The 23,155-nt window shown below is 34.8% G+C and overlaps 2 protein-coding genes across 11 annotated transcripts; both read right to left on the bottom strand.

Moving 5' to 3' along the window:
- Positions 1–251: 251 nt before the first annotated feature.
- Positions 252–4,867, bottom strand: LOC123205903 (serine--glyoxylate aminotransferase-like). Of its 8 annotated transcripts, none has more exons than XM_044622963.1 (8): positions 4,714–4,805; positions 4,325–4,411; positions 3,735–3,798; positions 2,747–3,028; positions 2,125–2,409; positions 1,542–1,908; positions 951–1,161; positions 252–576 (listed from the first exon to the last, which is right to left on the bottom strand). In XM_044622963.1, the coding sequence occupies exons 4-8, from the start codon at positions 2,949–2,951 to the stop codon at positions 439–441; spliced, it is 1,206 nt and encodes a 401-aa protein (XP_044478898.1). In that variant the 5' UTR covers positions 2,952–3,028; positions 3,735–3,798; positions 4,325–4,411; positions 4,714–4,805; the 3' UTR covers positions 252–438. The 8 variants fall into 8 exon arrangements, with proteins under 8 accessions (XP_044478898.1, XP_044478903.1, XP_044478899.1 ...); XM_044622968.1 differs by having other exon boundaries at positions 2,747–3,001; XM_044622964.1 differs by lacking the exon at positions 3,735–3,798.
- Positions 4,868–5,587: 720 nt separating this feature from the next.
- Positions 5,588–23,153, bottom strand: LOC123205867 (protein CHROMATIN REMODELING 5-like). 3 transcript variants are annotated; one of them, XM_044622912.1, is made up of 31 exons: positions 22,710–23,153; positions 21,125–21,917; positions 20,922–20,986; positions 18,836–19,276; positions 17,737–17,961; positions 17,470–17,553; positions 16,839–16,898; positions 16,641–16,744; positions 16,263–16,314; positions 15,478–15,541; positions 15,133–15,226; positions 14,955–15,042; positions 14,732–14,866; positions 13,757–13,948; positions 13,584–13,651; positions 12,697–12,790; positions 12,489–12,613; positions 12,351–12,414; positions 11,952–12,164; positions 11,147–11,389; positions 10,886–10,996; positions 10,625–10,711; positions 10,238–10,420; positions 9,948–10,028; positions 9,571–9,816; positions 8,269–8,424; positions 8,011–8,188; positions 7,699–7,880; positions 6,942–7,292; positions 6,749–6,842; positions 5,588–6,529 (listed from the first exon to the last, which is right to left on the bottom strand). In XM_044622912.1, the coding sequence occupies exons 2-31, from the start codon at positions 21,846–21,848 to the stop codon at positions 6,039–6,041; spliced, it is 5,295 nt and encodes a 1,764-aa protein (XP_044478847.1). In that variant the 5' UTR covers positions 21,849–21,917; positions 22,710–23,153; the 3' UTR covers positions 5,588–6,038. The 3 variants fall into 3 exon arrangements, with proteins under 3 accessions (XP_044478847.1, XP_044478848.1, XP_044478849.1); XM_044622913.1 differs by having other exon boundaries at positions 22,802–23,153; XM_044622914.1 differs by lacking the exon at positions 13,757–13,948.
- Between the last annotated feature and the right edge of the window lie 2 nt (positions 23,154–23,155).

Raw genomic sequence — 23,155 nt, 5'->3', positions numbered from 1 at the left:
TGACTTTTTATTAGAGTAGGTAGCAACAACTATTTCATTTGGCAAACGTATTTTTTTACTAAAACTATGTTTTTGTGTTTTTGAATCATTTTGGTTTCCAAAATGGCCGAAATTGGTAGGATGTAAGATTTATTTAGCTACATTTTATAGAACAACTTGCTTTCAATTTTTTGGTGAATGATTTCTTGAGCACACAAAAAACTTTCCTAGCTTAAGAAAAATGACATCTCTAAAATATGAAGCTTACAAAATAAGAAAATAAAACACTGGATTGGATTAAATAAGTTCCAAATATAGGATAATGCATAAACAATGTATCAAGAAGGAGACTAGGCAAGTATCAGGAAAGTGCAAACAAGGAAAGCAAATTATACATTTTTTACATGTTGGCCTTAAGTAAACGATTGAAGAAAATTGAGTACATGGGCTGCTGGTGAATCAAATCCTGGAAGCGATCAGTGGAGTGTTCACCTGTAAGTATGCACTAGCAGCTCCAACTCCACTTCCCATCTTAACCGGATAGCCTACATCTTTTAACACCATCTCCACACCAGCAAGACAACCCAACAGTTGCAGCTGAAAATTAATGAAGAATATACAGATTAGGCTCAGACAGGGAACTTCAGAAGCAATTCTTATGAATTGTAATTCTAGTATCTGAAATTGATAGAATCACTTGAGATGGAAAACATGCCTCATAGGGGATTAATCATGCCATATATTGTCAATTCAAAGAGCGTCGACTTCAGTATTTTCCATAAAAAACAGTTACAGCATGCTAATGAAACATTGGCATTTGAAGGATGAAGCGTTGCGGTTTCAACATTGTTTGAAACTATAACCAGTATGCTGGTATAATTGTGGCTATCGTTTGCCAAAAAAATTTTTCAACCATGATGCAAAAGGTCACTTCTATTTTTATGACATGAAATATATGATATGAATGTTACCTCATTTATGTGTCCAAGATGGCCTATTCTAAACACCTTTCCAGCTACTTTGTTTAGACCCAAACCTAAGCTTAAATTATATCTCTTCCATGCCCTCCTTACGATCTCTGTGCTGTCGATATAAGGGGAAACAACCACAGCAGTCACAGTGTCACTGAACCACTCTTCTCGTTGGGTGCAGTTCTTTAATCCCCATGCCTCCACAGCAAGCCTGCATTCAAATTTCAAGGCCTCTTTAGAGCACAATTTAAATTTTATATCCCAGAATAAAAATGAAATTTAAGATCTCCTCAGAATTCCCAAAATTACTTTTCATGCCACAGAGCTTAGAGTCAGAAGGTTTCAGTCCCTTCAAGGCATAATACTGGGAAAAGCTCGATTCAACAATAGATGTTTGATTGTAAAATACCATTTTAATGTGTGATCTTCGAATCAAAAGGATAACAAACCTATAATCCCCACTTTATTGATTGAACAATTTTTTTTTGGTGAGTTATTGATTGAACAATTTTTGTGTTTTTGTATCTCGTACTTAAAGATAATTTTGAAAACTACGTCAATATAAATACGATGAAGCCAGAAAGACCTCACCTGGTAGCTTTGCCCAAACGGGTGTGCCTTGCAATCACATTGTCGAGGCCTTCTTCGAATATCAAATCCAAAGCAGCTCTCAGCCCATACAACAGTTGGATGGAAGGGGTGTAAGGCCAATAAGTTCCCAATTGATAGAACTTCAAGTAATCCTTCCAGTCAAAAAAAACTCTCAATGACTTTGCAGTCTTGGAGGCCTCCAGAGCTTTGGGGCTTGCACAAACAATGCCCAGCCCAGTAGGAAGAGAAAGAGCTTTCTGAGAGCCAGTTAAAGCCACATCTACTCCCCACTCATCCATGCGAAAATCAAGGGCACCAATGGAGGACACCCCATCAACAAGGAAAAGAGCTGGGTGCCTGTAATTGTCTGAAAAATCCCAAAAGTGGATAATGGTTAAGTTATCATTGTTTACTCAACAGCCACTTCTGAAACTTTTTTTATGCAGTGTGCCTTATAGAATTCTGATTAAGATCTAAACCAACAAATGAAGAAACAAACTATGCACATTTCACAGTTTGGTAAAGGAAGTTAGGTATCTTTACAATCAGAAGTTAAATTCTGTAGAGCAAGATATGCACTTACCAAGAATTCTTCTCACTTTAATCAAGTTGTTGGTAACTCCAGTCGCTGTCTCATTATGCACAATGCAAATTGCCTTAATAGTGTGTGCAGTATCTTCAGCAAGTTTCGATGCCAAAATGTCAAGGTTAGCACCTTGACCCCAATCACTTTCAACAACATCAACATTGAAGTTTAGACGTTGCTGCTGGTCAATCCAAAGCAAACTGAATTGGCCAATCAGAAAAGACACAATTCGATCACCAGGTGATAAAGTATTTGTAAGCGCGCTCTCCCAAGCACCAGTACCTGAAACAAAATCGCAACAACGAAAAACAGAGACTGAGGTAACAAAATACATGATATTGTTTACCAAAAAAATTCCTTTTTCTTTTTTAGATGAAAAAGCATCCTTCAAAAAATATGAATGTTTCAAATTCAGAGAAGTTGTATAAATCATCCTATCATTCTCATAAATAGCTCTCCAACTTTAATACCAAGAGATCTTATCTGTATCAGAACTCAAACCAGCTTACTATCAACTAATTAAAATCCGATTTTGACACTGAGATACAATTTTTTCAAGACTAACAGCCATAGACTATAAGTAAAACAATAAAGTTAACTCATTTGATGATAACAATACCTGTCGTTGGAATCAGAAATGGAGTTCCAGAAGTCGTCTTGAAAATTTTCTTAACATCCTCAAGAAGAACTTTTGTCAATGCTGGAATTGCAGGAGACCGGTAATCCTCATTGTTCCTGTTCATTGCCCGAATAACCGGGTCTGGAATATTAACGGGCCCTGGAACAAAGAGATGGTTCTTTCCTGGTCCATACACGTAGTCCATCTTCCTCGCCTTGGAATGTCACTAAAAAGCCGAAGTTTGACAAACTCTAGCTGCTTCAATGTGTCAAAACACCTCAGCTAAGAATTCAAAAAAATGGAAAACAGATGTCAATCATAGATTTCTGTCACAAGCATGTACCCTGCGAACATATACATTTTACTAGAGCTAAAACTTAGGGAATTCCAAATTCATAAGCAAACTTACAATTTTCCTTTTTAAATTTTCCTTACTGGTTTCTACTAAATTGAATTCATATTCATCCTTAGACATGCAAAACAAGGAAATCCTCAGCATACAAGAGCAATTACGACAAACAAGAGCTAACAACTACAACCAGGAGTAAAAAAGTCAAATTCAACTTGACTGAGAAGATAAAAACCAGAGAAGCAATCGATCTTTTAAGTACAATTTGGTTTTGAGTCTGTACTGACACTTGGATAAAAATTAGCTATAAACCAGATTCAACAGAAACAGTAATATTATTAGTTATCATGCCAAACTCAACATATGTTCTTGAAAAAAAAAAAATTATTGCGATCATTTGGGAAATAATCTAACAAATTAAAATGATAAAATTTGACTTGACTTAAACTTTTTAACAAGATTTTCCTCAATTCATTTCAGAAGTTGAAAATGTTACCCATATGCATTTTTTCAAAAATAATAAGCTTACATTAAGACCATATTTCAAAATTTTAGAGGACCCATTTAAGGAAAACATAAAAAATGACTGAGCTAATGGTAAAAGGAGAAAGATAGTTACAAGACTTGCAGAGAGTTTACCTCATATATGTGGGATTATCCTGTTTCAGCGATTCAACAGGAGATGTTTGTTACCAAAAGTATACTACAATATAAATATATTATATAATTATATCATATTTCATTTAAGGATAAGACAAAGCAACCAAAACAAAACACATCAATGAATTTCAGTTTACAACACCAGAGCTGAAACTCTGAGTGGTTTCCAGCGGAGCCTAACTTAACAATAACAAGGGTTGTCTTTTAAGGGGTAGGTTGAGGGATAAAAATGGAGAAACCCCGAGTGATAAAGCATAAGTTTGAAACATGTTTATTGTATATCAATATTAATCTATTAATTTACTTAGTATAAAGATTACGGGACTAATTAATAGATTTAAGGTTTCATTTTATTACTATGACCGGTTTAATCCTAAAATAATGGTTTAATTTAAGTAAGATTTTTTGTTAAGAAAAAAAAAATAACAAGGATCAACTCAAATTCTATTCAAATTTAGAATGAGTAACTTGAACTAAAACTCAACTCACTTGAATTAATTAACGAGAAAATAGTTATTAGGGATATAGAAATATAAAAATATTGAAGAAGATGATGAAAAGACTCTAACTTTTTGGAGACTTAATGAATCAAATTGGATTGACTGCTCAGAGCTCGGCTCATTTGTTTCAGACACCGAAGTGGAGCTCACCTCATACTGAAATTGAAATATCATTCACAAGTCTATTTATGATCTGCATATAGTATCATAGGCACAAAACGCAAAATTTCAAACGACAAAACTCCATTGCTCTGATTGTTCCAATTTAATGTTAAAAACGAAATTTTAGTCAAATTTTACAAATTTTTTAAACTACAAACCTTTCTTATACCCTTTTGTCTACATAGCAAAAACGTAGAACTTGAAACATATACACGAAAAGAAGTATAAATGCAAACGTGTGCATGCATACAACATAATAAAACGTATAAAGTGAGTGAGAAATGAAGAGCACGGACCTATGGATTGTTTGAGGAAGAAGAAAGAAAGAGGCAGAGTGGATGGTGAGTTACGTTAAGGTAGTATGAGAATGAAAGAGAAAATTGAGATTTATAAGAGCGCGGGAGAGCCAATCAACTGTCAAGATGGGACCTCTTTGCTGGTCATACGTGGCAGATAATACTCTTCTTGCGGCTGTGAGTGAATTAATTATCAGATTTGTTTGTCTGGCTGGTAATTTCACTTCATAATTAGACCTGAGTTGGTTTTCATTATTTAAATTTTGGAGCAAAAAATTAAAGCTCCAACATATAGCAAGAAAGAATGCCATGTTTGTAGTCCATCCAGTGGACTCGGGATACCATATCTCCAACATCACCATGCTAAGACTGAGACTGAGACCCTCCAACTGAAATTACTTATTGAAATACAAAGGACACTCCAAAAATATTTGAGGACAAGGGATTTAGCACCAACAGATAAATAGAAAGAAGCGTTGAAAAAAGGGATTTGGAAGATGATAATAGGAAGTATGAGGTTGAGAAAGCAATGTGCAAAGATAAAGCGATAAAAGGCTGTGAACCACACCCTTCTCTTGTGGGAACAATCAACACAAATCACTTTTTTCAGCTTCATCTTGTTTCTTTCCGTTCTTTAATAATTTTGGAACTTGGCTGCATCACAAAAGTGTCTTTATCTTCCAAGTGAATAAATATTATTTTATCTTTAATTCAAAATTGTTCAATCACTATACATAATCCCCATGTGTGGGAACTAGACACATTTGGTAGCAATAAATTGAAACCAGGCTACAAGAAGTCAAGAACTACAATACAATGATGGTGTTATTGGAACTTCAGTATAAAATTCTCTCATGCCAAAGGAATTCAGATATGTAGGATGGTAATGAGCTACAAAATTAAGCAAAATTGATAATGTACAATTTCTCAATAGCATAATACATATATATACTGTTCCCCTGGCATCTTGATATTTCTAACTGGTGTGATTTTTTCTCTTGCTAATTTTCGTTATATTACACGTAAACAATTTACTCCACTCATTCTTTAAGGAAAATACTAAAAAATCATGGCAAGACTGCCATGTCTCTTGCTATGTCAAATTGACCTCTAGGCTTTCTTCCTCAGTGCAGTGTCTAAATGCGATTCCCTCCCTTACAGATCAGCAGCCGTAACAAAACCAGGCTGGGTCTGTGCATTTTTTATTCCCATGGCAATAAAGAATTCCAGAGAATATTTAATGGCTTAATAGGAAAATTCTACCAGGTGAAAGCCAACCGGCGTCAGTCTTCAATCAACTGAGCTCATAAATCAGAGAAAGACTGCTACTTGATTCCTGAAGGGAAAGCGGGTCTGCGTGGAAAGCCAGCTTGACGTATCCGATAAGGTCTCTCATTACCAAATCGTCTGCTGTCAGTAGGTGCCGCCCCAAGAATTCCCAGTGAGCTTGGATCTGATACACGAGCACCGTTACTAATAGGTCTTTGCAATATGGCCTGAGCTGGGGGAAAGGCTTCAGCTTCCGCTCTTCTCCTTCTCTTCCATGCTTCAAATTTTTTTGTGTCAATACCCTTGTGAATTGGTTCTGCCGTTTGATAGGTGGTCACATTCTTGTACCCCTTTGGCCTAGTGAAGGTAGAAAAATTATTTAGATAACTACTGTCAATAGGACCAGAAGCAGAGCCATTAATGTGGGAGGGTCCAACCCCTGCCTCCTCGTCCTGCTCCTGCTTTAGTTTTGAATAAATCTGATGAAGCCTCTCCCCAGAAAGATTTGAGAAGGTGGAGACATAGTTCCACAATCGCATGGTCATCCCTGCAATGAGATTTATTATCAAGCTCTAATGTGAACATAAATCTAATAAATGAGAAATGCAAGCAATGTAGTAAGAGGTAAAAACAAAATAATTTAAGCAATATACTTGCAGGAGAGAGAGATGGCCACAAACAGTAAGCAGCTAATAAATGAAGGTATGGAATACTCATCAGTTGAATTAAATAATCAAGAAATTATGCAAAATGAAGATACACATACTATCTTGTTTATACAGTTCCTCTTCATGCTCTAAAACAATTTGGTCTATCCTTCGTCCTATAAGCTGCAAGTAGTTCCTAATTCTTGAAAGCACCTGGAAAAAATGACAGACCTCAGAAAGTTAAGACAAAACTCTGGTATATTTATGTATATAATAGACAAAAAAAGGGATAGATAAACAAACAAGACTGACCTTTTCTTTTGGAAGATCAGCACTGGTGGTCTGCAACCTGTGAAGACGCTGCAGGGTTTTGATTTCAGTAATCATGACATCTTCACACCATTCCATCCATTTCACTTCCTTAAACTGCTCATATACTTCCTCATTGTCAGACATTTCACCCTCTTCTTTTACTAAAGGTTCGACTCTTTGAGGTTTATGTCTATCTTTGGTAATTTGGAAATTGAACTTGGAGGTACCAGACTTTCCTTTCTTGCCCTTGATCTGAGATATTGACATGTTAAGAATATTTCCTTTCTCCTTTTTGGAAGCCTTGCGACCACCTTTAGCATTGGCACTTTTTCCACCAACAGCTGCAAGTTCCTGGTGGTAAAGGCCCTGATCATCAGTAAACTCATCCAAGACATCAAGGCATAATTCATAAACCCAAAGAAAGGTCCAAGATGATTTTAATAGATAATGGCAGATTCTGATATATCTGAAAAAAAGGGGGGACACCACAATGTGTAACATGTGAGGGCACATTATGTAAAGTGTAGCAGACAGAGAGAACATTCACCTGGAGGTAGGTATCTATCTGGAAGTAAAAGGCTCAATAATTGCATTGATATCAATTATAACAGTAAAAAGAGGGACAATAAACTGCTATCAAAGACAGCTTGAAACATTGAGAAACACCAAAAGTAGAATATGCACAGTGACTAAAAGTAGAGTAAGAAGCCATATATATACAGAGAGTGCAAGCAATACTGCAAGAGTGATCACCTACCATTTCCAAAAGTGTGTTAGCACGCTCTTTCAGATTTGGTGCACGTGGTAGAAAAGTCTCATGGTGTTGAAGTTCAACAGGAGCAATCTTCTTAGTAAGGCCAAGCCTATCATCTAACCTTATTTTTTCCCAATTGCCAAATCCATGGTAATATATACCCAGAAGCAATCTTGCATCATCAACTGAATATAATATCCAACGGCAAAATATAATAAATCACCAAAACCATTAAAAAAAAAAAAATCCTTTTTCCAAAATATTGAATAAGATAATGAACACCAATAACAGGACCAAAAGATCAGATGCACATACTTTGATTCCACCCACAACCTTTGGACCAATTTGTAGGTTTAAGATACATCAGCACTCGAAATTGCTTAATAGGATCTTCATAGCGAATTATGCGCTTCTCCAAGAGTTGAAGTTCTTGGACACGGGTTAGTAGATCATTAGCCTTCACAGAGACACCAAAAAAATCCAGCAAAGGACCCTACAAACAATTAAAATAATATCATTATATTATCACATTGAAAACATCAATATGCAGTAGCAGAAACATTCAAAACCAACCTTTGGGTCCAGACTTCCTTCTTTGACTGCATCTGTACACCCCTCAATTAAAATATCAAAAAGCTCAATCTGTGCTTCAGGTGGAACTGATGCAACAGCACCACCAACCTCCACAGCTATTTGACCGATTTGACTGGGGTTCCCAAACTTCATAACCTAGTTTTTCGTTCACAAAAAAAAAAAAAGGTGAAAAAACTTTCACCAAAAATGTTATGTAGTTAAGCAAAGAAACAGAAACATAGTTCCTAACCCCCGAACAAAAGATTCTAAACACAGTTTAACCAGCCAGAAGCAAGTCTAACATACAGCATAACACAAGAGGTATTGTACTAGTCATTAGAAAGAGATCAAGAAACAGTTCGCCAATAAAAAGCATGAGCAGTGAAAGGAGTTGAAAAAAGATATTAGAATAATTTAAAGGACCATAGTTACTTATTATGCTTCAGGTGTTTAAGATTTTGTATCCACCTTTCAGGAAACCTTTTATGCTTCTTCGCTACTAAAGTATCATCAAAACAATTATTCATGAGGAGGATAGATCTATTTCAATTTATTAGTTGACTTAAGTATTAACAGAATGCAAATTGATTAATGCACAATAGAACTACCATGAATTTCTATTAAGTTCTCAAGTCAAAAACTGATTACTTCAAACAATCAACTTTAATTGTTACACTGAAATCAGAATCTCTGAGTTAAGACCCAAATGAAGTAAAGCGAATAGACCCCTCAATTATTAATGTCAGAGTGCTTCAAACAATAATATTTAATTGGTACAGCGAAATCAGAACCTCTGAATTATATAATTGTAATACCAGAACTGCTCATGTTTATACATACTGAAAGTGAGTTCAGTAAACATTTCAATTCTACTAGTTGCTATTCTCACTGGTTCAAGCTCTTAATTAAGCTAAGCTTGGACCTTACATGAATAGCACTGTGATCTACAAGACTAAAGCAAAAGTTTAACAGATTTAATACGCTTAGTTCCAATTTAACATATGTTGTTCATTACAATTCACAAAGAGCTTACAGGTGACAAAATGTTTTTTTGTCTACGACCAGAAGTTGAAAATTTGGAAATTTCCAAGAAGCTTTTCTTAACCTTTTTCAAAGTTTAAAACTTTTAAGGTTTTACTAGAAGAGAAATACATATTAGCATATTCTCTCTCCTTTTATTAGGGGTTGCTATGTTTGTCTAAAATGGCATGCAGACAAGGATATGACCAAGTTTGCTTAGAACAAATGTACAAGCTAGATCAAAGTAGAAGGCTAACAGATTTTTAAGATCATTAAGCATACCGCACGAGAAAAACGCTGTGCATCTCTCTTAGAAAGATTCCCATAAGACCATTCTCTCACTTGTGCAGATGCTCCCTCCATAATTGGGAGTGTGGGAACAGAAAATTCTGCTTTGCGGTGCTTCTGGACTCTCTCTGGGGGATCCTGAGCCTCAGACCCTTTCTTCTTCCTTTTACTACCTCTCTCAGGTTCATTTGCCTCTGCATAGCTCTTAGTATTCCTAGCAGCACGAGGAGCTAAAGCTTCCTATGAGGAGGAAAAATAAAATATTAAGCACATTTAAAGCTCCATAATATTATAAAGCACAAAATTAAACCTCAACAAGACAAAGAGTTTAGTAATGTATGCTTTAATTGAAACATCAAGTAGGTTCATACTTCAGCTTGAGCTACATCATCAGGTTTTATCCAACGACTCCAGAAAGTTGCATCATCTTCAGCATTACCGAAATTGGCAACCTGGGTACAATGAAAGAAACAGAAAAGAAATCACGGAGAAATAAAGCAAATCTGCATGATTGAAAGCTAACACAGCAACTAGAAGACCAACTTCAACCCTGGTATTTTCCCACCTACAGACATTAACCCAAAATAAGGTAAAAAAAGATGAATTAAAGGGAAGGGAATTAATAGTAAATTTCATCACAATGACTGAGTTCTTTGCTTGCCTTAAAAGCACTGAGCAGTTCATTCCCTTGCTCTCCTTCAGCTTCCTTCTCCTCAACTTTCTCTGCTCTTTCAAGTATTTCATCAATATCCATACTTAAAAGTCTTTTTTTACTTTCTTCATCATTTCTGTCTTCTTTAAAAAGTTCCTCAGCCCCAAATCTCAAAATAGCAGAGAGTTCATTCTATAATAAAAAAAAGGTAAAACATTAGAATTTAATAAAAACAAAATGAATAAGGAACAATTCAGGATACTGAAAATGTCACAGATCCACTTAAGATGAGAGCAATGGAAATGAAAAAGAAACTACAGCTAAAATAGAATCTCAAATATAGGCTATATGATAAATAGTTCTAATCAAAGAAAAGATCAACGTGCATGCCCTTACTTTGTCAAAATAACTCCCTTTCTTTGCTTCTTTCTTCTCCAGCCTACCCTCGGCATTTAACTTTTGGATCACCAAATGGTCAAGAACCTATAAAGACACATTTGACACAACAAAAAATGTTAAATAATTGGGGTTGGAGGAAAACTGAGCATGTGAAAGTATATAGCATTATTTACACACAACGTAGGCATATAAAAACACATGTATGCCATGCGACTTTTGGGTAAATGACATGAAACACTTAATGATCTATGCATTCACCATCTTTTTCTTAGCACGCTCCAGGATGTCTTCCTCAACACTTTTGCTTGTAACAAATCTATAGATGTTGACAACTTCTTGCTGCCCAATTCTATGAGCTCTACTCATTGCCTGAAACAAAATTGAAGTCAAAATAGTAATACTTGACAGGTTCTTTACACCATGCAAATAAACCAAACAAATAATGATGACAGGTAAAAAAATTCTTATCATAAAATAATAATGACAGACAGAGAAAAATGATGCAATCTTGTTCAAGACCTGTAAGTCATTCTGTGGATTCCAGTCAGAATCAAATATTATAACTGTGTCTGCTGTTGCAAGATTGATACCAAGGCCACCAGCACGAGTTGAAAGCAAGAAGCAAAAATCCTCACTACCAGGTGCATTAAAATGATCCATAGCTTGCTGGCGAAAATCAGCCTTTGTACTACCATCAAGCCTTTGAAACTGGAAACCTCTATAAGACATGTACTCTGCTAGTATATCCAACATTCTAACCATCTGCAGAAATTTATCATTGAAACAATCACTAAGTCCTGTTAGTACCCTCTTGATTTGAAGTAAAAACTAGTCAACACTAAAACTATGCGATGTGTGCTTAGAAATCCTTATACCATTAGAATGTATTAAACGCACAAAAGTTCAAGTATGAGAAAAATGTTACAGATCACGGCGCTTTTGATTCAATAAAAACCGGTTTTAATGTTTTTATTTTTAAAAATAAATGTGAAAATGAAAATAAGAGATTTGATTCAATGTTTTCAAAATTTAAATATGTCGACAAACATTTTCTGAAAACAGCATTTGAAAACGAAAACAAATAGAATATGTTCATAAAGAATATATTTGTTCTAACAGAAATCACTAAACTAGAAAAGCAAGCACCACTGTAACCATAATTTATGCTCAAGACTATTAATATACCTGCACAAATGCCAATAGATGTTTCCACAATATGAATAGGTCACATTATTTTCAACTTCAAGAAACATCATATAGAAGGTCAAAAAACTTTCAGTAAGTTGACAGGAGCATATACAGTGGAAAGATTTGCAAAACAAACCTGGGAAAAGATCAACACACGATGTTTTGTCTCATGCAACCTGGTTAGAAGCTTATCAAGTATAACAAGCTTCCCACTGCTCAGAATAATTCTCTCCAATTTACTGTTATCATTAATGCCCATGTCCCCACCATAACCATGGTCTGCACTCTCAAATAGGAAGGGATGATTGCAACATTTTTTCAACTCGACAACAATATTCAAAAGTGAAACCTGCAATGCACAAATTTTCCATATTCAAAAGGGATGATTTTATTGAGTGGATCTTTTTTGAGAATAACACTAATAATACAACTATGGAAACAATATACATTATTACAATGGTTGAAATTTGTTAACAATATTTTTAACAGTGTACTTAACCTAAATATTGTCCAGATGTCATTTAAATATACTTACTTGATTCCCACGAACTCCCTTGTTCAAATCATGGAAGTTGCGCTCTAGAATCCACTTATAGTACCTATAACAACATAAGGAGCAAAAGGTCATTACTTATCTAAACAGAATATTATACTATTATATTATAATACTTACTGCTTCTGAAGAGGAGACATTTCAACTCTAAGAATACGTTCAATCTTTGGAGGCAAGGACTTCTCAACATCCTTAATGACTCTCCGGAGAATGTGAGGCCTCAGTTCCATATGAAGATTAGCAAGCTACATGTAGAAACCCACAGATATCAGAAGATGCTTCATGATGTATACTTGCGAAAGAAATAACTGAAGGAGAAATTTTGTACCTCATTTTCATTGAATGAACTAAGATTCTTGTAATTTTGGACGAAATCATCCTTACTCTTGAACTTATCAGGATCAAGAAAGTGAAGCAAAGCCCTAGCAAAAGAAAATAACAGTCTTCAATTATCAACTTAGCTTCCATATTACTTTTGAACTTATCATTCTAACTCTTAAACTGATATGCAAATACCTAAATGACTTTCATTTTATTTATGTACTAGGGTAAATGTTGAAATTAGTATTTAAGGATTTGATTACCTTTCATAAATATCCTTCAATTATTTAATCACACAAATAATGTAATTAAATATATGAATATAAAATTAAAAAATATAAAACTATATATACTCACAGAAAACAAATTCCTGAGTGGTCAACAATTTAAATTTAAATAATAAATTAGTTTCATTCAAATTGGTTTAAATTAGTTTATTAGAGAAATTTAAGCCTACCTATATACAATCTTGTTGAATCCAACACTACATCAGCATTGTACACTTGATTCAAAAGCCCAGTGTACTACAAGGTCTCACATCACTAATGCCTAATTAGCAACATTTTGCAGATTTACTGATCTTCCAATAGGTCAGTATGAACTCTACATCGGACTACCTTGGTCTTGTTACTCTATCAATACTTCCATAGATGCAGACAAACTTAGCAGATTTGTTAAAAGGAATGGTTTTGGTAGGTTAATTTATACAAAAGGATGTTGCTTAACATTAGTAATACTCAATGATAGTTAGATGAACTCTATGTTTTGCTAGGAGATATAGAGAGCTCACGGTTAAGATGAATTGTATTAATGGAATGAAGGATCAGTAACAAATAAGTTTTTGCATGTGGACAGCAATTGCAGTGCTAATATGCTAACATAAAGAATACATACCATAGCTCTTCCACACTATTTTGCAATGGAGTGCCAGTAATAAGCAACTTGTTTTTGGTGCTAAATTCCTACAGAAAATAGGCAATCATTAAGAAGAAATGACCGAAGTAAATTATCAAAACCCCAATGTGCAAAACAAAAAAGTAAAATTAATAATGAAAAACATGGCATACCGAAAGTGTTGTATACAACTGCGCCTCACTATTCTTTAACCTATGCGCCTCATCAACCATCAAATAATTCCATTTTATCTTGGACAAAACAGCTTTGTCCTTTAGGATCACTTCATATGTGGTCAACAAGGCATTAAATTTTATAGGCCTACCAACTTTCTTATCATTATAAAACTCATATTGCTGGCAAACCTGTTAATTAAGGAAACAGAGAGAAGAAAAAGACTTGGAATCAAGAGAAAATTTGTTATTAAGAAATAATTGAACATGCTAATCAATGCAAACAATGGTAAAACAAAAATAATGTATCTGACAAGAACTTCTGTTGGAATATACGTCTCACATTGGGAAGAAATATAAAAATGAAAGGGTGTATAATGTAATGCGTATCCAAGTTAGATTGGTTTAAGTCATTTTAACAATTGGAGCCCAAATATGTTAAAGCTCATAGGTACTTAGATTTCTAACATGGTATTGGAGCATCAAAGGCCTAATAGCAGTTGTTCCAAGACATGTTTAAGCATGGAGGACTGATCTGAAAGAAGTCAGACCCTTTGGTTAAAACCCAAGTAGATCCATGGGCTAACCAAGAAAAAATAGACCTTGTTTCACACTGCCAAGCGCCAGACCCAAGTTTAGATGGGTCACCCCATATATCACAAGTGTCAACTGATAGCCTAGTTGCACTTGAAGGAGAAAGTTGGAATATACAAGTCGCACATTGGGAAGAAAAATAAAAATAAAATTAAAAAGATATATAATGTAATGGGTATCCAAATTAGATTGGCTTAAGTCATTTTAACAATTGGAGCCCAAGTATGTTAAAGCCCATAAGTAATTAGATTTCTAATGAATTCTATGACAACACTTAAAAGAAATTAAGAAAAAGATTACTAGCCATCACAACACAAAAAAGAAATGTCCAAATAATCTTGAAATGTAAAATCCAAACACTAACATAATAACATTACTCACCTCTCGGCTTGCACGGGTACCAACATATACAATAATATTCAAGGTAGGAAGCCACTTTCTAAATTCTTTCGCCCAATTAGACAAGGTGGATAATGGTACAACCACGAGAAATGGACCAGGTATTTGTTGGGCATTCTGCAGACAGCATGAGAAAATTGTTTTTGTTGGACTTAACAACAACATTTTCCAAGTTCATCAATTGAATGGAGAACAAAATCTTCACCTGTAAGAAACCAAGCATTGACACTGACTGAACAGTTTTACCGAGACCCATTTCATCAGCCAAAATGACATTGGTATCATTTCTCCAACTGCCATATGGAAACACTAATTACTACATGTATGACTAGAAAGCTTTAAGAAATCAAGTACCAATACTCAAGCCAATTAGAAGAGCATACCTATTAACCAGAAAATTCAAACCTTCAAGCTGATAATCACGAAGCTTTCCACGTTTTAACCATTCAGGTTGTTCATCAAGCTTTCTTAAACTTGCTAAACATCAAAACAGATATAAGATTAAATTGTTCACATGTATGGCTTACATGATTGAGGAAAGAAGAATTCAATGAAAAGAGAAGAGAATTAGAAAAAGAAAGATAAGATTGGGAAGAGAAAATACCTTAAGGAGAATAGAGTTTTCTTATACACACACACACACACACACACTCCTTACAGCTCATGATACAAGATGCTAAAAGAGGAATGGAAACAAGAACCCACAGAAACGCCACTATGTTACATACCTTTGCTCTTCTTACGCTGGTGATCAACCATTTTCCCTTGTACAGCCATTGCAGCCTCTCGAGCCTGACAAAAAATACAAATTACAAACCCTTTACACCATAATTCTTGCATGCAACCTCAGAAACGAAATGTACAAGTACATTATACAGAAATGGAAGAAACTGTAATTTTTGCATGCAATCTCACAAACGAATGATTAGTCACAAACCTCAATACTATACAAAATACTGTTATAATTTAAGAATGCTCACGCACCACCACAGATAGCAAGCTAACTATGCTAAAGTTATAATTACGGCAAAAGATAGATACTGTGCAAAGCTATAAGGGTTGGTATCTTTTTCTTAAATCTTCAAATTGAAAACTTAATTTAAATTTTCAGCTATTCATTATCTTATTAAAAGATGTAGAGACTAAATAAGTTGTTAGCAATGAATGTAACTTTTTGACTTCTGATTTTAACCATTGAATTAAAATAAATGAAAGGGTGGAAATTTAAATTAAGGGTGTCAGTAAAAAATTACAGTTAAAAAAATCTCATTCCAACCATAATTCAAGAAAAGAACAGATGATAAACTTAGCTCGACACAAAGTGTCAAGTAGTGCGAAAACTTGAGGCATGTCTATAGTGATTCACCCATTCATAATATGAGGTAAAAAAATGAGACTTTATAATTATCGGGTGTAACAAACAGAAAAAAAAATACCCATGCTGAATGAAGGCTCACTAAAAGAAAATGAAAAATGAGGGGTAAAAGAAAAAGGAACCTATATGATACTCTACCTTGTACTCATCAATAGCATCTTGAGCAAAAGCAATATCTACATCCTTCTCCCTAAAACCAAACATCAGAAAGCATTATTATATATTATATATTAATTATTGTCATGATATAAAATTCATCCTCATATAAGAAGCAAAACAGAGTAACAGCATAAAAAAAGAGGAAACCACTAATGATAAAGTGATGAAGCCCTTTCTTCCCCTTCAGAAGAGCCTAGATATACTGCTTTAGCTTAAATGATATTTTATCCAAAGAAGTACCAGAAACCAGAGGCTATGATTTACATAAGATAAAGATGCAGTTGTGCCAAAAACGAGATAACTAGTCTCATTTTGAATACAAGATTAGAACGAATGATAAATCCAGTCTAGGTATACCAGGTCACTTCTGCATATGAAAGGCCTTGCCACTTGACTAAATACTCTGGCATCACATTATCAGAGCTATCTTTACTTATTCGATCAGCAATTATTCTCTCAACCTGAATAATTACAGAAACATTAAACAAAAAGAAAGAAAACTTGACATATTTAAGGGCAGTGGATAAAATGGTATATAAATGCAATAATGTGAACCTGACTATTTTGCTTGATGATATCCAAGTCCATTTCCTTACTCACATCATTGACCTCAATCTACAGGCAAACAAAATAGCAAAAATAAGAAACAGGTCAGCAGACTTAAAAATATTTCATTACAAATCTATGTCATGTGAATGATCAAGCATCAAAGCAAAATGACAAAGACATAATGTTTTGATAGTATATAGAAAGATAAAATAAATTACCATAGCAAAAGAAACAGAGTATACTCATTGGCATCCAATAGCATGCCATTAATTATGAGAATTATTTAGGGCAGAGGCCAGAAAAAATATGTAGAAGACAGGACTGTTTTCATGAACTTCCTCAAACTTTCATGATCCTACTATGAAGTAATAACATGTCCTCCCAGAAGCAAGTCAAACAACTGAATATTGATTTCCACATAACAAATAACAATAGGACTAAGGAGATACAGTATCTTAAAAGCTATGCTATTGCCCTGTTTTTGGATAAATATTTATGTCCATTCGGGTCTTACTAACCAAGATACAAATCACAAGTCCAAAGGAATAAATCAATAAACTGCTTATTGCAAGTCCACGCATGCATTAGAAAAAAGAACTTCAAAAAATAAATTTGGGGTAGATAAACCAAGCATTACCTCTTCACGTGAAACAGCCTTCCGGTATCTTATATCCTCCATTACTTTTTTTGTATAATTCAAAACCTTTTTAAAACCACTAAGCTGCAAACTCAAATATATAAATTATAAAGGACAGTTGCACAATAAAGGGGAAAAAAATAAATAACAATAATATTAAAAGTTGCATGAAAAATAAACTCTCATAGACTCAAACAGAGAAATAGTCACTGCTCAACAGCATGCATGCATGAACAACATGTCTAAGATTGAGAATTAGAAGCATACATTTTGAAGCTCAGCAAATGATTTCCACTGACAATGCAAATGTGACTGGCCTTTCCATTTTATTAGGAATTCCACCTCATTCCAATCAGGCTCAGAATCAAACAAGTGACTTAACAGCACAGGCTCTGTTGATCTATTGTTCTTTAAAGCATCTTCCGCCATGCCCTTTGGCTGGTGCCATAGCACCTTTTCAATGGTATCACCATCTTCCTCCTCTATCTCATCCTAGACAATTGATTGCAAATGGGAAAAAATAAAAATCAGATCTTTCAAACAGAATGCAGAAACAGAAGAAAACTTCATGGTATGATGGGAGAGGAACAAACAGTTTCACTCAAAGAAAGTATAGTTTAGTCAACTAAAAGACAGACAACAAAGACATGCATACACAACCATACAGACATTAAACTCATTGTTTATACAAATTATGATGAAAAATGGATTAAACCGATCAACAACAAACTCCTTGAAAACAAAACACCAAACAACTAACTGACAAGTCACTAGTCACAATTAGCTTTCAAGCATTTGTATTTGGCAGCAAGTATAAAGGCAACATGATTTATGATACAAGGAAAGTGAAGAGATCATCAATACTATTAGATATTCATAGCAAAAAAAAAAAATCAATGTCTAGAGTTTTACATCCTATAATCTCAAGCCACGATACAAGTTCTTAAGAATGAACAATTATCCCTAGGTTAGAAGGATTTCAAGATAAAAAGCAGAAAACTTATCTCAATTCAGCATACATCATTTTTTGAAATTTTAGTATGCAGTGTAAGAAGCTTAATAGCTCTTTGATAATAAAACATTAGAAGCAGAAAAAATATCCACAAACCCCTTCCAGACAGACACATATACACAAATGAAAGAGGAAGAAGAATCCAGTAAGACTATAGGGTTTGATAATCAGCCTATATAACCTTCCAGTTTACATCACAAAGTATTATTTACCAGATTAAGCCAAACATCCATTTTACTCCTAATTACGGTAAATAAAAGAAAAACGTATCAAGTTAAGAATATAATCCACAAAATTTGAAACCTAAAAACAATATCTAATAATAGAAGTAAATACAATAAAGGGTAAAAAGACCTTTTGGGGCTTTTTCTTCTTGCTTTCATCAACTTCTTCACTTTCATCACTCTCAACATATGATACCTTCCGAACTGACCTCGTTGAAGTACGAACCTCACTGTTTTGTCCAGTAAAACTCGTCGACATTGTAGACCAAGCATTGCCTTTACGAAGTTGCACACCTCTCCTGGTCATGCTCTTGAAAGCCTCATCACTCTCACTGTCAAAGTCCTCAGCAGAGTAATTGTACTCTTCCACTGATACTTTCCCTCTTTTTTGTCGACTAGACGCATGCAATGATTTATGTTCTCTAGCAGATTTTACATTACGATTGGCTTTCACACCACGTTGTCTACCCTTTGGTTTCTTCATATAATAAGAATCATCATCATCAGAGACATCTAGATCCTCATCACTAATTTCTTCTTCATCAGATTCTTCAACATCCCAGTCTCTATCCTGATAAAATTGAGGGGAAACAGTTCATTAACATGCACAAAGATAAAATCACTTACAAAGCAGCACATTCAATACCAATTCATGAACCAAGTAAACAATACCTGCCAAATATACTTCTCACTAAATGGATCATCAACAACATGAATAAGATAAGTATACAAACCAATATACAAATTTCAAGTCAGTCTTTGAAGTCCTTATCGTAAAACTGACTTTCCTCATGCACAAGTACAAGTCTACAACCCGTAAGATAGCAAACACCGTGCACAAAGCCTTAACTTGCTGAACTTATTTAATAAATGGAATTAAATGCTTAAACACTTTAAACCATACCTCATCCAAAAACATACCCCTCAATCCAATTCTGTGATGATCACTAGAAACACCCAGACAGATCATTGCTAGAAATACCCTTCCACCAAATACCATTCTGGTAAATAGAATAGGAATATAGCCAAGAAATACCCTTCTATCATGATGAAGACTCCAACACAACCCTTTTTCTAGTGCCCAAGCCTAATTTTACCACTCGACCATCACAAACCACATTTGAGAGTTACATTCTCATCATGTAGAGTTAAAATTTTTCCAATACCATTCACATCAAAATTTTATAGAAAAAATATAAGAGATACAGAGGACCGCAATTTTGGTGTACTCTTTCAAGACCATCAGGAATTAAATCACAAGTCATTTAATTTGCCAAAGGCAAGGCTGCCTAGACTCTTTTACTTTCTCTCCACAAATTTTCATCTCTCTCTTCTCTTTTGCATCATTTCCTCATGACTAACTAAAAAACCACAACCAAATCTTGAAACCTGCCTTTGAAACTCAAAAACCATCATTATTGAAACCTCAACATCTAAATCAACCAAAAAACAAGGAGCAATTCATTCCCATTTTTAGCAACAAGTCGGTCCTTTACAAATACTAAAATTTTCCCCTGATGCTTAAACAACTTTAGAACAAGTCAATATTTTCACACAAACCCATTAAATAATAATCATATTTACATTAAACACCCTCAAAACTTTGCATCTGTATCTTAGAACCTAAATCTCAATGTTTTCTCCGAATCTAGCCATCAGAGAGACAAACAACATAAACAATTTCCAAACGTCTCCTAGATGATTAGCTGTGTGGTGTCAATTGTCCAGCACATAAAACATCTACAAGCAATCCAAAATAAACTGTTTTAAATTCAAATTTTTATAATAACAAACATGAAAGTGACTTTATCAATAATTTCACACCTTTTATTAACTTTCCATAGTTTCAGTAGCTAATTTCATCCAAAATGTCACAATCTAATATTGAATCAAGCACGTCACATTTTAAATTTTTTTAAAACACTTGAAGAACGGTTATTTCATGTCACTAGGCTTAACACAAATCATAAAGATAACAATTTCCCTTGTCAACAAAGATGAAACACATGTTACATTCTAGTCAATATGTACAAGAAAATGGAATCTAAACATAGAAAAGATATATTTCACCAAGTCTTGGCTGCATAACATAATAGAGATTACTTGTAAAGGGGATAAAATCATAACCATAGAAAATTAAGCGAAAGGCAGTAGAGATTGCAATGCAATAACATTATTCCTCACTAGTTAGTTGGCTTGATGACAAATTCACTAACCTTGTTGCCAGTGCGACCACTTGTAACACCATGATCAGGCTCAAAATCTGCATCATCAGGGTCATCTGCAAATAATAAGACAACAATGTTTTCATTCCTAACTTTCTAAATTGAGAAGAGATTAAGGACTATTTCCTTTGCTCTTTACCCTATTGTTGTTCTCCACAGTTTGGAGAGCACCAAATTAATTTTAAGTAATTTACCTTCTTCATCCTCATCTTCATAATCAGCATCATCATTATTGTCATTGTTGTCATCATATTCACAGCTTTTTAAAGCTCTTGATCTTCTTGCAACATTGTTATTAACAGCTGCAGGCTTAGACTGGGGCCTAGAATTCAAGCCAACAGAATGGCTGAAGCCTCTATAATGCATGGAGTCACTTTGATCTTCCCCATCCTGCTCATAGTACTCATCAGATAACATCTCATCTGCTGGTACATCAGACTGAACTCTTGGCCCCTTGCCAACTTCTTTTTGCCCCTCATCATCAGAATCAAATCTATCATCCCTGTCATCCAGTGAATTGTCTTCAGACCCTTCAACATTTTTATATTCAGATTTTGAATCATGCCCAGAATCAGACCCCCCAGCAGCAGGGCCCATAGGTTGGCAGTCCTTCCAAAAAGTTGAACCCCATCCCCCACCCAAAGCTGTTCTCCTTCCAGAAGGCTGCATATTTAAATCTCTCACACTGCCATGATCATCAGCAGCTACCTCATTCTGCAACCTACTAGCATCATCTAATTCTCCATCGCTTTGATACTGTACATCCATATTAATATCAAAACCTCTTTCACCGTAAGTCCCATCTACATCCTCATTACCTACTGAGCTGTGAATTCTACCAACACTTTGTTCTTGGCCTTTGTCTTCAAGTACGCTTTGTGAAACTGTTTCGTTAGTGAAATTTCTATAAAAAGCCATTCTCTCGCATGAAAATTTTATTTACACCTCCAGCTTTCAGAAAGACTTTGTTATGCTTTCTTCAAACCCCTGAGCAACAAATAAGACATAACCTCAATACAAAAAATGCAGAAAGAAAGAGATAGAAGCGTAAATGGAAGTAAATAGGCAGTGATAAGCAGTTTGATCGATAAGAAAACAGAAGGCAAAAGCCACTCCCCGAAACTTCATTCCTAAGAAAAAGTAAGCGTCAATTAAAAAATAGTTCCTTATTTTATATAGGAAAAAATAAGTCACAGGGTTCCCTCAGAAAGCTCAATTGTTTGCGGAAATTAATGGGCCATCGAAACAAACATTATTGTCTTCTACGGTCGTAAACTTCATTAATTCTCCATTTGCATTCATAACCAAAAAAAAAAGGAGGAAAATGAGTGTCAGTTGGTTCTGGTCATTCAACAGAACGACAGGCGGCATTGAAAATTCAAACTTAACACAAAAACATTGAAAATAAAACAACATTCACTTTATTAGATCAAACGTAATAAAAAACTTATTAGAAACACGAGAAACGAGTACAAAAATGACTTCATCAAAGCTCGAAGCAAATAACCCCACGAATTGAACAAAATCCCTTCTTTAACAGCCGAAAAACTCAATCAGACACAAAACAAATTGTACAACCAGATCAAACAGATCCACAATGTCCAACTCGAAAACAGATAAATCCATCACTAAAACCTCTCAAGACTCCCCCTCACAACACAACTGAAACCCTAAATTCGCAATCGGAAACCCTAAATACAAACTTTGTTCCTTGAAAACACAAAACTCAACCCAAACAAAGCAGAAAAAATTAAATAAAAAACACGTGACTAAACCCACTCATTCATCTTCACACAACGGAGTTTGACTGATCAGGTCAAGCTTTTTCACATTCACAAAAGGAGAGTGCGCAGGTTAGTAATCGTGCGCACCTTCTTTATCGCCGGTAACTGAATTAAAGCACCGGCCAGGGGAAAGAAAAAAATTAAAAATTAAAAAGGACAAAAATAGAAAACGATGACGTATGATTGGTGTAATCTTTCGGGTATGGTTTTCGGGTCAGGTATCGGGTACGGATTGCGGTTACTTGCGATGGGTGGTCGTTAAAGAGCGGCGAAGGTGGGTAAATAGGAGAAGGATTGTGGCAGGGGGAAGAGGGAAGACGAAGAGGCGTAGAGTTTGGATTAATCGCCGATCAGAAAAGAGGAGAGAGAGAGAGAGAGAGAGCGCTTTGTTGATATGCTTATGATAATCAAATGAGAAAATCATAAAGCGATATCAAGGGT

Source organism: Mangifera indica, unplaced genomic scaffold (genome assembly GCF_011075055.1).
Source record: "Mangifera indica cultivar Alphonso unplaced genomic scaffold, CATAS_Mindica_2.1 Un_0018, whole genome shotgun sequence".
NCBI classification, from domain to species: Eukaryota; Viridiplantae; Streptophyta; class Magnoliopsida; order Sapindales; family Anacardiaceae; genus Mangifera; species Mangifera indica.
Note: the sequence above shows the minus strand (reverse complement) of the source record. Positions and strands in the feature narration are given on the sequence as shown.

Excerpts from the sequence above, each read along its gene's own strand:
- LOC123205903 (XM_044622962.1), bottom strand. The coding sequence starts at position 2,951 with ATGGACTACGTGTATGGACCAGGAAAGAACCATCTCTTTGTTCCAGGG. Across the intron at positions 1,162-1,541 it reads CGTTTGGGCAAAGCTACCAG|GCTTGCTGTGGAGGCATGGG; the intron begins GTGAGGTCTTTC and ends ATTTGAATGCAG. Across the intron at positions 577-950 it reads ATCTTGGACACATAAATGAG|CTGCAACTGTTGGGTTGTCT; the intron begins GTAACATTCATA and ends ATTAATTTTCAG.
- LOC123205867 (XM_044622912.1), bottom strand. The coding sequence starts at position 21,848 with ATGGCTTTTTATAGAAATTTCACTAACGAAACAGTTTCACAAAGCGTA. Across the intron at positions 16,315-16,640 it reads TCATATGCAGAAGTGACCTG|GGAGAAGGATGTAGATATTG; the intron begins GTATACCTAGAC and ends GTTTGGTTTTAG. Across the intron at positions 6,530-6,748 it reads GGAACTGTATAAACAAGATA|GGATGACCATGCGATTGTGG; the intron begins GTATGTGTATCT and ends ATCTCATTGCAG.